Source organism: Gasterosteus aculeatus, chromosome 8 (assembly GCF_964276395.1).
Source record: "Gasterosteus aculeatus chromosome 8, fGasAcu3.hap1.1, whole genome shotgun sequence".
Lineage (NCBI taxonomy): Eukaryota > Metazoa > Chordata > Actinopteri > Perciformes > Gasterosteidae > Gasterosteus > Gasterosteus aculeatus.
Window position 1 is genome coordinate 4493933 of NC_135695.1, and position 14691 is coordinate 4508623.

Here is a 14691-nt window from a genome sequence, read left to right on the forward strand (position 1 = left end):
TGTAACGGATCAATCCAAAATATCAGTCTCAGCTTATTTTAGTTTATACAACATCAGAGTTCAGGTAATTTTAGAACTTCTGTTTGTCGACTCCTTAATAAAACCCAATGAAATGAACTGGTTTGTAAAGGTAGTGCAGCGTGGAGCTTTGGCGAGCCGTGTAACTCTGGGTCAACACATCGGGTTTGAGTTTGTTTATTCCGTAATGTTTGTAAGCTGCACTGCTTTCTGAACTTGGCTTCATTCGCTACTGGGAGGAACGAGTAAGTTCTCTTTTCACTGAAGAAGACGTGCGTCTGAAAGGTCGCTAATTGTAGCGTTCGGGCACCATTTTTTTTTTTAGACAACACTGTCGGGTTTGACGTGGCCTCTTTGGGGTAACGAGGAGGCAGTTACACACACACACACACAGGGTTGATGTAGGTAATGTCACTTTGGCATCAGCCTTCTCTCCAACTCACTAAATCGCCGCTACTGGGCCTTTTTTTGAAAGGAAGAGAGACACTTCCCACGTAGGATGGAGCTGAGGTCAACACCTCCACCTCGCACCGCTCCCCTCTCCTCCACCCTGTCCCCGCTGCAGCCCAGCCAAACCACGCCAGCACACATCATGGATTCCAACGTCAGTATTTCATCATGACCTCGTTGTGGTTTTCACAGAGACGAGCAACAGTAACTGAGAGGGGAACCTTCCGGTCTGTCCACCAAATTCTGAGCAAAGAAACGTCGAAACTCAGCAGGACTCATGAACAGAAGATTTAGTTTACGTGACGTAGTCTTTCACTCCAGACCAGGTAATATTTTGATGTGCTTGTTGTGTGTGGAAGGTGATCCGCCCTCGTAAACTAGGCTTCCAATGTTGATACCTTTGACTTCCTTCTTCCCACCTGGTGAGCTTGGTGTGGCATTCCACAGATGCCACACATTTTCCTCTTGCTGCCTTTACTTGTTGTAACTGAGTGCCACTTTTCTCAGCTTGGAAAGGCCCTAACAATAAATCTCCATCTGCCAACTGCCTTTTCTGTTTGTTTTCAGCCTTATTTTGGCCACCTGTTCATGGTCCGGTAGATCCCGTTGAAGACGTTTCCTCCTGCCGCTGATGCTGGTACATGTAAGACGAGAGCCCCCGCCAAACTGTGAGAGGGGTAAGTGGGCTGCGTAGGTGAAAGGTGCGCTGCAGTGCCACGAGGGAGAATCATTCCAAGGTGTTCAAAAAGAGAACATTTAAATGAATTCCAAACGAACATACAAGAGGGAATGTTGTATTTATTTCACCACGTTGACTCCCGGCAATTGTGAATATGTCTCCCTTCGGTCGTGGTGCATCAAGGAAAGAATGCCAATGAGATTTTTCTGAGAAAAAGGAGATAAAGTTGTTTGAAAATAATGTGCATCAACATGCTCCCCTGCTTTTCTTTCTCACATTCATTCCGCTTTTCAAATCATGCGCCACTTGTGTCGAAATCTGAATTACTCGGTCTGGCAGCAAAAGAAGGGACGGTTGGCAAGAAATCATCCCTCTCCTTTGGAGGACCATATGCACTGAAAGCTTAGGCGAAATACTTGACTGCAGAGCTCTTTGTTTTGCCTTATTTTCCATGGAGATTCCAAAACTTTCTGCCTGCAGCAGGCGTGGAATGTGTAGCCGCCCCCATAAGTTTTCCACAGAAATCAGGGCACCGTCTTCTAATTTAAGGCTGCTACTGAGATGAAGCAAACCCTCTCAGATGCTAGGCGTCTTGCATCAAAAAGTTCCCGGCACGTGTCAAATGCGACAGTGTGGCTTTTGAGCCGAAGGAATGAAGTTGTTTTTCTTTGGGTGTGGACTGTGGCTGAGCAGCAGCAACAGAACCACACCTGTTCTGCTTTTCTGTAACCCACTCCGTCCGCTTCTCACTCGTAGAGGTGAACCAGCGTGGTTTAGCATCTTCCGCCTGGGTTTCACGGCCGTAGCTGCAACAATTGAAAGAAATCCACAAACGCGCTTCAAGATATCTACGGAGGCCGAGCAGAAACCTACGCTGCTGAGAAAAGAATGTCAAAAATGTCCGCTTGAGGCACGGCCCCCACCGACCTCCATGTTAAAGGAGCCGATATCACAGCGGAAATAAATATGTTTATTAAAGCCTGGCACAAAACATTGTGTTTTTGTCTCAGCTAATTTCTCCATTCGTTACAATTATACATGATTGAAGGCTTGAAGTTAGCCATAATTGGGGGCGGGGCCTCTTTCAGTGCCAGATCACAGGAGCATTTCACAACGAAAGAGCCAGATGTTTCATCTCTTTCAGTCTCTGAGCCAAGACTTCAAAAGACAGTGATGGTTTGAAATGAGTAGACTTGAAACACAACTTCATAAGAACATTTTTTCTGTTTGTCTGTTGGCTGCGAGATCTTTAAGGGTTATGATATGTCAATGTTGTGTTTACAGGGCTTTCTGCCGGTGCCAATGGGTCAGAACAGAACAAATGGAACTTCTTTAAACATGTGTCTGCTCATATATAAAAGAACCACCAGGCATGGTTTTAGACTATTTGTGAAATAAAGAACAAAGTGATGTTTCATAAGACGAGGCTCAACTGGCTTTAATTATTTTACTACCGGTGAAAACAATTATTTAAATAAATAGGCCTTTTCTGTTCCCACGCGTAGGTAAATAAGAAAACAAGTTCAATAAACATGCATGAGGCACCAGGTTCCCCGTGTGGCTGTTAAACAGCCTTAGCTGATTCACCATAGAGAAAGGAATGGATGCATGAGTCAAAATGTTGGATGTCTGAAGCAGCACAGAGAGAGAGGCGCACTGTGGAGGAACATCTCCAGGCTAACTCAAGACAATGGCACCTGAGTCAGCGCCACAGGCCGAGCGCTGTGCAGCCAGGTGCAAGCTGGTTACCGCTGAAAAGTCTGCTTCTCCAAGTCTACAATGCCAATGAGTAATGCGCAGTGTAGACACATGAGCTGTGGAACTTGGGTGTGAAATGGAAAAGAATCAGACTAAGACGATGACTTTTAGGATTGGATAAGTCAGCGTGACTTTGAAAATCCCACATCAGTCAACACGTGTTAATACTTGAATGTCACTCCAGTTCAGTCTCAGCTTGTCTTACTCTGCTCAATTCATGACAACTTGGTCAGCTTCCCCTTGACACTTCCTTACGGAGTGCTGCGGGGATGATATATCTTTGTGGGACACCTCTGAAAACAGTGGTTTCCTTGACACAGATGACAATATGATTTTGGATTACTGCAGAATATAAACATTCTGCAGTAATCCAAATCCTTGGTTCAGCAAGATCGTCTTCACAAATTATTCACTTGTATGATTATAGAATTTGCCAAAGTAAAAAGCTCAAATTTAGGCTATAAACCAACAACATATTACATTACGTGTCATTTAGCTGACGCTTAAGCGACTTATAATAAGTGCAAACACCAAGGTCACATGAGTATCCACAACAAGGCAGTAAAGGCGGACTAATCAGGGTTAGTCACTTGTTAGCAGCCGCTTGTTTTAAGACGCGTAAAAGCTTCAAATCTCACAACAAGGGTATTTAGTGACAGGTTGTATTCATGCATTATAATTATTATTATAATAAAAGCAAGGAAACCAAACAAGCAAAAAGGCTGATTCCTTTTCCTTCGTTTAGGAGACATTTTTTGTATCTACTTACTTCTCTGTGAAAATACAATTTCTCAAGTAATCCGCAGTGATATCAAAAGAATGCTTGTCATGAGGGTCTCACAACTTCTCAGTTAAAACGGGGGTATTTGGGTGTGTGAGCACAGCTGAAGAAACTTCTCCTCGTTATTTTACAGACTTTTTAATGTTCCAGGTCAAAATCTTGGAGGCGATGAAAAACTGTGTATAAGTGGCAAAATGTGACTTTTTTTGTTGATGGTCAAGGGACATCCTTTATTTCCCAGAAGGAAAATGTGTTATTTATTTATTATAGTTCATAACAAAATGCCAACAATTAATAACCCAAACACTGAATGGCAGACGTATATGTTACATGCTACATCCTACATGGCAAAAATGGCTTTAGCTAGCTGTAGATGTGAAGATACTCGATTGAATGGCGGGAGAAATGGTGAAGCTGAAAGGTACACATCATTTTAATATCTTTGACCAACACCCAGAAAAAAGTAAAATGTATTTGTACTACCACAGTAGCCTAATGCAAACCCACTGTTACTGAGATGAGCCGATATTCCGTGCAGTCTTGAAAAGTGGACTGAACATCTCCAGAACAATGTCCAATATATTCATAAAGGGTAAACGGACATTAATAAAAGCAATGCCGACTGATCGGCCAAAGCACATAAGCTGTTAATAACAATAGCCTTTGCTTGGCTTTAATTCCACAAACATAGACAATATCACAGTGCAAGAAGAAGCAGAAAACACACGTGGCTTATTTGAAGCCTCCAACTATATAATATTATAATTGCCAACGTTATAGAATAAAACAATGTAGATGTGAGACAAAACAGAGGCTGGCTGCTGCCCTCTAGCGCCTCCCTGGAAGTACTGCGCTACTAGCAATGGGCCACTGGGAGGACTCCAGTTTGGGTTATTGGCAGGGAGCGAACAGCCTCCTCCAATCAGATCGTAGAGCGGGAGCCTGCTCTCCGGTGACCACGCCCCCACCAGCATGTTTACGTCACAGTCGAAGACAGCCAACCTCGGTAAACTAACTCATTTAACACCATCAAATACGCAGACATGTCACTGTTAGAAACAACTCATAAGTATGTTTAATCAACTATATGTACCGAGAAACTCGAAGAAACTTGAAGTTTAGTTAACCTTAAACATCAAGTTCATTGCCAATCAATATAAAATATTATATTTTGTACTAAAGTATTTGTACTACTACAGCTGGATTATAAACATAGCGTTTATAATCATATATTGTAGAGTAAGAACTTTTATTTGTCACGTAATACATGTATTATTAACAATTTTAAATATGCTGCAAATATATCAACAAGCTACAATCTGGTGTACATGTTGTGAATCAATAATACCAACCAAACCATACAACCTAACCGTGGTAACCTACTCGGTGAACTTCTTTTTCTAAACTATTTATCGTATAGTATCAACGCAGGGCGTTTATTTGTATTTAGTCGATTCACTAAAAACATTACTGTCTCCCGCCTACTGAACAGTATTGTGTAACGTTCATTTTGTGTTAATAACATTTACTAACGGTGGAGCAAGCGTTGCGGCTCCGGTGCTCCACCAGCCTCCTCGGCTGCTTCCGTCGACCACGTGACTCTGGTTTTGCGCGTTGACCACGTGACCCGCGCCGACCTATCCTTCGTAGGGCAGTTTTACGTTTGTCAAAACATTTCCCGGGCTCCGATTGGTCAGTGATCTGATGTTGTCGTCCCTAATTGGTTGAATGAAGCAGGGAGGTCCGGTTCCTCTTGAGCGTTCTTCCGGCTTATATGTTGGAAAAAAGAAAAGACGAATGGAAAAAATTGTAATCCATAAAACGACCATTGCTTAGTACCTCCGTAATACGGTAAAAGCTGCACACACGTAGACACTTTCTTGTTTGAGTAGCCCTCTAAAGTTTGTGTCGTTGTACTCTGTGGAAAGTTCAGGATTTAGCACCAAAAGCAGGCGGCGGCGGGGTTAGCGATTCCACCGTTAGCTTTCTGCTAGCTAAGATAGCTGGCTAACAAGGTAGCTTCTTAGTTGTAAGGTTACCGGACCAAAAGCGGGACGACGGTGAACATTACTGAGCAGACATCGCGTTTGGTCACATTTGCCCAGGCAGTTGAGAAATCATTTCTTAAACTTGATATTTGATATCAGCGACGGTCCAGTTTATAGTCGTTATGTTTTCGTCCACATAACGATAAAAACGAAAGGTCCACAAAGCTGTTGTTGTCCTTCGATGCTAAAACGGACTATTTAGGACGGTACCGCTGCGTGTTAACACCCTTTGGTTAACGTCGGTTCTGTGGACTCGCCCCGGTTCTTCAGCCAGCTGGTAACGCGGCTCTGCAGCGCCTGTTTGTGTCCCCGCGCGGCCCGCAAAGGGTTAAACAGCCCGGCTTTTGTTGTTGCAGCCGCTGCGCTTGTTTCTCAACAGTAGCGCGATTGTTAACCGACTTTAAACCTTAACGGTACCCACGCTATGTCTGCTACTGGAATTAATGTCCCATATTGATGCTGTTTTAGGTCATAATTGGTTAAAATGAGCTCCCAGCAATTCCCGCGACACGGGCTGCCAGCCCCCAGCGGGGGGGCTCCTCAGGTCCCCGCAGCTGGAAACCTGGTGTCCGTCAACCAGGCGTCACATTCACAAGGTAAAGGATTGTCTCCGTGGCGTGCACTCGTCGAGGAAGAAGCTTGTGAGTAAATGCTATCCGATCCGAACCATTTCCTTTTGCTTAGGTGGTGGAGGCGCCGACTGCGTTCGGGATGCAGACCGCGGGCAGCAGGACCACCCACCCGCCGGGGGGGCCGTGGCCTTCAGAGATGAGAAGCAGGAGACAATGGTGGTCCGACCTTACCCACAAGTACAGACGCACAGCCAGACACAGGCGGTCCCCCAGACAGTGTCCATTCAGCCCGGCACACCTGTGACTTTACCTGCCGCCTCTGTCCACCTCCAGCAAGGACAGCCTGCTGTCCTCACTGAGGGACAGATGAAGGTGATGCTTATTACCATAATGCTGATTGTTAATAATACAGGTATTTGCTGTTTTTGTTGTGGTCAGTGTGAGATGAACACTGTTAAATACATTTGGCATAGATATTTATTTTTACTTTATACTGAAGACTAGAACATGTATTTATTTCAGTTCTGTTAATAGCTTAATAAAAGATTCAGTTAATAACAGTTTCTTTAAAAAAGTTTTTATTTAGGAAGCAGTAATCAATCAATTTAAAAATGTAGTTGATGTGTTGATGTTTTCATTTCAATATTCTATAATGGTTATAAGATTGGATAGCTTTTATTCTTTTGTGAGATTGAATACACCTTCCATTCAAATATTAATAAAACAAATTTTTCCTAGGGCCCGTAAAACTGAAAGGACTTGGATTTCTAATTATGATCTTAAATTAGGAAACTGGCCATGTGCACAATGTCTAACCTTACAATTAGGGTTATGTTTTTTTTTTTTTTTTTATAGCAACATTGTACGTTAACATAATTTGTTCACAATGCTCTCTGGGCTAAGAAAAACATTTGTTTGTTTGTATAGGCAGTCCTGAAGTCCCCCATGCCAAGTCGTCTTATCGCTCCAGCACCAGCTTCCAACCAGGGTCACATCCCCCCCAAGGTGCCCGGTCACATTACGGTCACCTTAGAGAGCAGTATTCCTCCAACCCCCTCTATTCCCGTGGCAACCATCAGCAGTCAGCAGGTGAGTGCCCGGTCAGCTGGCTGTCTGTCTGCGTCATTGTTTCTTTCTCGCTGATGACAGAAGTTGTGGGCTCCTTTTTATTGTGTTTCAGGGTCACTCAAGCAACTTGCATCACCTGATGCCAGCGAACATTCAGATCATCAGGGGAAGTGCCCCGGCACTGCAGATCGGGACCCCTGCGGTGCCCGCCCAGACCTTCGCCTCCCACTTACCCCGAGGTATGCATGACGTACTAAGAACATCGTGGCAGACTTTTCCCCTTCCGAAACGGTCGTTTTACCAGTCATCTGTGGCGATGCATTCCTCTACATCTCCTTATTGCTTTCTCTGCAGGTGCTGCTGCAGCAGCCGTGATGTCCAGCTCCAAAACTGTCCTGCGGCCAGCCACCGGAGCAAATGCGTGCCCTGGCCAGCCCACAGTGCAGCACATCATCCACCAGACAATTCAGGTAACTGGGTGCTGTCATCCAAATACATGTTGTCATTGAGTGATGCAGGGATGGCATATTTTTGAATGGCATCATACCGGTTTCCTCCGCGAGGTCAATGGGATATTTCCAATTGGATTTAGGATTAATGCTGATAATATAAACTCTGTGGCAAGCATGCATTGACTTTGAGATGAGGGAAGCTGCACAAATGCCAACTCATTTAAGGATTGAGGTTTGAGGACTCATTCCTGCGGCACTCATTTGTAACATTGTGTGAAACCGGTGTCATCCCCCCCGCAGTCCCGCCCCGCCGTGACAACGTCCACAGCAGTGCTTCCAACGGTGGTGGCGCCCATTTCCAGAACTCAGTCCCCGGTCGTCAACCCTACAGTCACACACTCTGAGGTGACACATGGGTAAGAAGCAGTCCCGACAATGTGATGAAAAAACCAAGGTCCTGCGTGAATAGGAGTTTAACAGCAAAGTAGAAACTACGGTTTTAGTTGACCTGTCCCTGTTGTGATTTCATGGGAAGCTTTGTTTCTATTAGCTTGTTGATTCCTTAAAAGTATTTTTTGTTCTTTGTGGATAAAGTGTTTTAACCAGTGCAGCTTCACAGCAATTTGTAAAACATTAGGAATTTTGCCCGATGGGTCCGTTTGTGAACCCTTTTAATTCAAACCCCCCACTAACAAATGATCTGCTTAACTTGGCAACCGGCTAGCTCGCTGATTTTTAATGTGCTTTCAACGGCCACAATTTCATGGATATTGAAAGAAAACAACAAGAAAACTTGGGCCGGAGCCGATGCGGTGAAAGTGTTCACTGTAAAAGAAAAGCCACTAACAATTTTGTGTAATATGTTCTTCTGCATTTGCCCTTCCGTCTGGACTTTTATCAAGCTGTGCCTGACTTGTGAATTAAAGGGGCAGACTTTTTTTATTTTTATTCCCCCCCCAGGCGTCCAGGGCTGACCATTCACCCCCCTTCAGCCACCGTCAGTATTCAGAGGTCTCAAACATCCCGGGACACCGGCACACGGATCACGCTGCCATCCCACCCGGCGATCGGGGCCCAAAAACCTCAGCCTCCGCACACCATGACACAGGTTACGTTTACGGCTTACTTTATGGCTTTGTGCAAAAGAACAGCCCCTTTTTATGCAGTGACTGAAATAACCGCTCGATTTTATTTGGCCCCTCGCAGAAGCCCATCTTTAGTCCTGTAACGGCAGTAGCTGCTGCAACTGTGGCGCCAATCGTTGCCACCAACACTTTGCCATCAACCACCACAATGGGTATTCACCTGTCGTGTATATATATAAAAACATATATGCCTCATAGAAGGTCTAAAAACATTGATGTTCAACCGAAGGAACACAACATGTTATTAATTATAGACCTTCCTTGTTCATGTTTAGGCTCTGTGCCTCACAGCCAAATGACCAGTAACTCTATCGTCACCATGACGATGGCCTCCCACTCGTCTCATCCTGCGGCTGTGACCACCTCTGCCATCCCCGTTGGTAAGCGGACCGCCTGGTCGCCATGGTTGTTGCGTGCTTTGTAAGCGGGAAGCTTCCATCTCAATCAGTTCCCAGTGCGTCTCGATAGGTCTTTGTCTCTCAACCGATCCTCCGTGTGGTTTCCAGCTAAAGTCGTCCCTCAGCCGATCGCCCACTCCTCGTCCCGTGTGCAGCCCGACTACCCCGGAGAGAGAACCAACCTCATCCCCATCCCAGGCCATCGCTCATCTCCTAACCCCGTCACCATGGAAGCAAGGAGTGATAACAGGTGAGTGCACAATTTGGCCAGTTGACGCGTTACGTTAACGTCGAACAAAATTAAATGGAATCTGTATTCTTGGCAAATTTGACAATTTCTTGTCATCACCTTCTATACTGCTTATCTTTAGAGGGTGGGCAGAACTAGCTGTTATTGAAAATAATCTTTACTCGATTTGATCAACATTTATTGACCTCAGGATTACAGAGACTTTATTCAGATGACAATGAATGTTGGATTAAACTGGTATGTTTTATTTCGAAGGCCCCCGGTCCCTGTGCAGTTCCAGTATTTCCTGCCGACGTACTCCTCCTCGTACCCTCTGACGCACACATACACCCCCATCAGCAGCTCTGTGTCCACCATCCGCCAGTATCCTGGTAAGCCCCTCTAACCACGGCTGCTTCGCCGGGAGGCACAGCATAGCTACTGTGGTGACTGATTATTTTACTTGACATTCAAAAGCTTTTGATTATAAATTGTTGCTATGAAGTGTGTACTGTAACTTTACAGCACAAGGATCTCGATTTCTAACTGGTATTGTCCCGCCCCATAAGTGACTCCTCCAGCTCCGACTCCAGCATTGTCCTCCCAGGCCGGAGTCGGCGTTGCCACCACTCTCCAGCTGAACCACATGCAGCTGATGGCGGTGGATCGGATCGGCCTCCCGTCCGGGCAAATCAGCACGCAGGGGATCCAGCCAGCAGCCATCGGCGGTCAGGGCCTCCAACCCGCGCAGATGGGAGTGCAGGGCATGCACACGTCTGCGCCGCTCGGCACGCAGGGACTACAGCAGGCGCCGCTAGTCACTCAGCACCAGCAAGCGCAGTCCGACGCGAAACCCGGTAATTGCGGAGCCCCGGCGTACGCCGCAGCGACTCTGCGTGCTCCGGTGCGTCGCCCGTGACCGCTGTGCCTTCTGTTTTTCCACCAGGGGTCGTTCTGGCCGACGGCTTTGTTGCGAGCCCCATCAGCAGCACGTTCAGCAACACCCAGCCAGCGGCCACCATGGTGCAGGCACACGCCCAGGGCGGAGTAGGAGGAGCCCCCACCCTGGTCTCCTCCCCCAGGCCCAGCATCCTCCGCAAAAAACCCGCTAATGAAGGGTGAGTATCACACCGGCATATTGGAGTAGTTTCTCATTCATTCATTCCTCTTGACTCTATTTCCTCACACAAGCCAATGTGAGTATTCAAACTTTATGGACTTCAACCTCCTGCTGACGAGCAGCTATGCGTTTTGTGAGATTTGGCTAAATTTAAGGAGTCATTTAACATACCTGCAAACTTGTTTTGGGGTTTTTAAATGAAAGAATGTCGACGAGGAGAAAAGTGGTGTTGTGCTCTTTGCTATGATGCATCTTTGTGACGTGTGGAGTCTTTGCTGATTACCGCTGATCTCTACGCCGTCTTCATTTCCCCTCCAACTTTTCACCTTTCACTCCAAATTGAAGTTACCACCGATACAATTAAACTGAACCCAGCCTCATGTGTACGATGGATTATTCTACTTTCCCTCCCCTTTTTTTGGATTAAATTCCCCCACCTTGGGAATGTTTTAACTTTTCACCAACGGTCCTGCTCATCTTTGTGTTTTAAGATGTGTTCGCAAAAACCTGATTCCCGCTCAGCCCAGTGAACCCAGTATGGGCCGAATGGAGAGCGGCGTGAGGGGGGCCGGGTCTCCCCGACCCGCAGGGTGAGCCTCCTCCTTCACATCCGCCATATCCACCCGTTCTAAGTTATGAATCTGTAACCCCTGACCTTTCCCATTCCTTCCTCCAGTGGGAAACCCAAAGCTGAGCTGCACATGACCGTGGCCCCTCCGGTCATGGCTAGCGTAGAGGCCCTGCCTCCCCAGGGAGGAGAGCAGCAGGCCGTGCCCTCAAACGCCCAGCACCTCGCCCAAGCCATCCCCGCCATGCTCGCCACGCCGGCGCCTCCCTCCCTGGCTTCCACTGTCCTCTCGGCGCTGCCCGCGGCCTTGAGCGTAACACCCCCGGCTCCCGCCTCAACGGCCAACGCCGTGGCCTCCCCCACTCAGCCGGCCGCCAGCAGCACCGCAGCTTGTGCCGCCAGCTCCGCCTGCCCCAATTTGAAAATCAAGCAGGAGATGGAGACCATGGACGCCTCGCAGCCGGGTACGTTCGCATTTGTTTGTTGAAACAAAGGAACGCAAGGAAACCGCAGCACGCACACACACACACACACACACCCCAGTGAACAACGTGTGTGACTTTTCCCCTCAGATCTCAGTGCAAACTCGTCGTCAGCACCAGCCCTCACCACACAGGTCTCCACCCTGAGCGCTCCCGCCGCAGGAGACCTGATACCTGGGGCCTCCCCGAGGAAGAAGCCCCGGAAGCAGCAGCACGTCATTTCCACAGAGGAGAGCGAGATGATGGAGACCAACAGCACGGATGAGGAGAAGGCCCCCGGCAGGCCCGCCACCGGCAGGGCGGAGAGGCGCGAGTCTCCACCGAGGGAATATGTTGGTGCGTAAGGTGACGGCAACCTCTGTCAAAAAGTGATGAGGATGTAATCAGCACTCGTTTGTTTTTGTCTTCCAGACGAGGAAGGTGTGCGTTATGTACCAGTCAGGCCTCGGCCGGCTGTTACTCTTCTGCGGCACTACAGGAACCCCTGGAAAGCTGCCTACCACCACTTCCAGAGGTACAGCGACATCCGGGTCAAAGGTCAGTAGCTCTCGTGCCCATTTCTCTTATACGGTGAACAAGAACCTTTCCTTGCTAACCACCTGCTAACGGTTTGCTCGTTCCTCAGAGGAGAAGAAGGGCAACTTGCAGGACATGGCCAACCAGAGAGGAGTGGCGTGCCGAGCACAAGGCTGGAAGATCCACCTGTGCGCCGCACAGCTCAGGCAGCTGGTGAGGACCAGCAGCAGTGTAACTCCGCAGCGTTGTTCACCTTCCACCTGTGCTAACGCGCTCGTTTTTTGATCCATAGTCGAGTTTGGAGCACGATGTGTACAGCCGCCTCTCCACCCTTCAGGAGGGCCTGATTCCCAAGAAGAGAGCCGGCTCCGACGACGACCTCCACCGAATCAACGAGCTCATACAGGTGAGGTTGTTAACTGCAGGCTGAGGTAGCAGAATAGCTCACGCGACACTACGCAAACGTTGCCCCTGCAGAACCGACTGTTTTGACTACGGGGAAAGGGGCAAGCAACAACTTTAAAATAAGGTTTACAAGCCCTGCTAAAACATCCCAAACGCTGCCCTCCCTTCCCCGAGGGGTTGTCCCCCCCCAGCTGACGGTGGTGGTTTCTGTCCCTAGGGTAACATGCAGCGCTGCAAGCTGGTGATGGACCAGGTCACCGAGGCCAGGGACACCATGATGAAGGTGCTCGACCACAAGGACAAAGTGCTGAAGCTGCTCAACAAGAACGGCGCCGTGAAGAAGTCCTCCAAACTCAAGCGCAAGGAGCGCGCCTGAGCTTGAATCCGCCTCCTCTATTGCCCCCCTCGCCCCACCCCTCTCTGAAGGGGGCGAAGGAGCTGCTGAGAATTTGGTGCTATGATTTGCTGCAAACAATCGCACGCAGCCTCCCTCCCTATCTGCCCGAGAGAAGTGACGGGAGGGCTTGGAGAAGCGGACCAGCCCATCTCATTCAAGACCCAACGCACATATACTGAGCGTGGAGAATTGTAGGTTGCATTAGAGCCCCCCCCCCCCCCCCCCCCTCCCCTCTTCTTTTTCAAGTTTTGAAGATCCCAGAGACCTTTTGTTACTAACTTAACTCCTGCCTTTTCTTTTAAGAACGTGTTTAAACTGGCACGTTGTGTCATCCCATGATATTTGGCACTAAACGCAGTAGATATTGACAGAAGTATTTCCGTCTGGAGTTGCCGATGGATGGTCCGAGTCCCTTTTAGTAAGCGCTGTGTGTGGAGACTAATGTCAGTCGTGCTCTTGTCGTTCATCTGTGCCTTCATTTTGTCGGTGTGCGCGAAATAAACGGGGACGCGTGAAAGCTGTTCAAAAACATTCAGAGGATCTCGTTCGAAGCGTGGGGACTGTTTCACTGCTTCTCCTCATCCTGCACCTGCTGGTTTTTCTACTTCAGGTTTGTTCATCTAGCATGGGTGAGATATGACCTTGTTACCAGCCACAACTTTAGCCGTCATCCAAAACATATTGACATACTTGCATTCGTTGAGGTAAAAAAAAAAAAAAAAAAAGAACTGTATAATGCCAAGTTAACTTTACATTTAACTGCCATGAATCATCTACCTGATCCATGTCAATGGGTATCATGGTGGTAAAAACAATACTTTCAGAAAGCGCTTGAAAAACAAGAGAGCCGAGTATCCTCGCGCGATCACACTGGTGGTTTGACTTCATGTAAATGACTGTAAATGTGCTTTTTTGGTTTTCCACTCACCTGGTTCTTTTTCCAGTTTTGTACTCAAACATTTCGTGCCGTGTGGCGTCGCCTCATTTCGAAGAGTCCAACAATAATAACGTTATGAGTGGCGCGAGCCCGAAACATCCAGCTGTTGTACATTGTTTTTGTCTGTGTAATTATAGTAAACATACTTAAACCAGACACGCTGTTAAGTCTGTATATTGCTGTTTTTTCATTTGAGGGTTTGGTTATTTTTCACACGTAAAATAGAGAAATGACTGAAAGTCTTCTGTCTTTTTCTGGGTTGTGTGTTTCCGGTCCCACGATACAGCCGTGGTCGTTGCAGGCACTCCGTCTCCACTCAGAGCGTCTTTCTGCTTTACGTGTACACGCTTCAAAAGTAAACAACTTCTGTCGCCAAAACGGAGGTGGATCCACGCATGCGTCGGTATTTCCTTATTACTGATACAAACGTGCAGTGTAGCCCAACCGATCGCAGGACTTAAGTCTGGCAAATGTGCATCTGCAATTCTGTGTATGTTAGCGGCTCACGTTGTGCTGGCAACATTGTCCCAGACCACGTATCTGGTGTGGACGTCATGAGCCGTCTAATAAACAGAGAGGAGGAGGAGGAAGGGCGGTAGTCACTCCTCTTCACTATCTGCTGTTTACAACATGATTGCAGGCAACTACAGCGCAGCACTTGACCTGTG

General features: G+C 47.5%; 1 protein-coding gene and 1 long non-coding RNA gene across 2 annotated transcripts; both read left to right on the plus strand.

The window, feature by feature from the left end:
• Positions 1-654: 654 nt before the first annotated feature.
• On the plus strand, positions 655-2565 carry LOC144411364 (uncharacterized). Its single transcript, XR_013468514.1, has 3 exons — positions 655-794; positions 1036-1145; positions 2432-2565. It is a non-coding gene; the product is annotated as an uncharacterized LOC144411364 (long non-coding RNA).
• Positions 2566-5340: 2775 nt separating this feature from the next.
• On the plus strand, positions 5341-14179 carry sap130a (Sin3A-associated protein a). The gene is made up of 21 exons (XM_040183925.2): positions 5341-5537; positions 6203-6330; positions 6419-6678; positions 7234-7395; positions 7487-7613; positions 7729-7844; positions 8127-8242; positions 8787-8934; positions 9033-9123; positions 9247-9351; positions 9478-9619; positions 9875-9990; positions 10168-10455; positions 10545-10716; positions 11210-11308; positions 11395-11750; positions 11859-12104; positions 12180-12305; positions 12394-12497; positions 12577-12690; positions 12907-14179. The coding sequence occupies exons 2-21, from the start codon at positions 6219-6221 to the stop codon at positions 13063-13065; spliced, it is 3159 nt and encodes a 1052-aa protein (XP_040039859.2). The 5' UTR covers positions 5341-5537; positions 6203-6218; the 3' UTR covers positions 13066-14179.
• Positions 14180-14691: the final 512 nt, after the last annotated feature.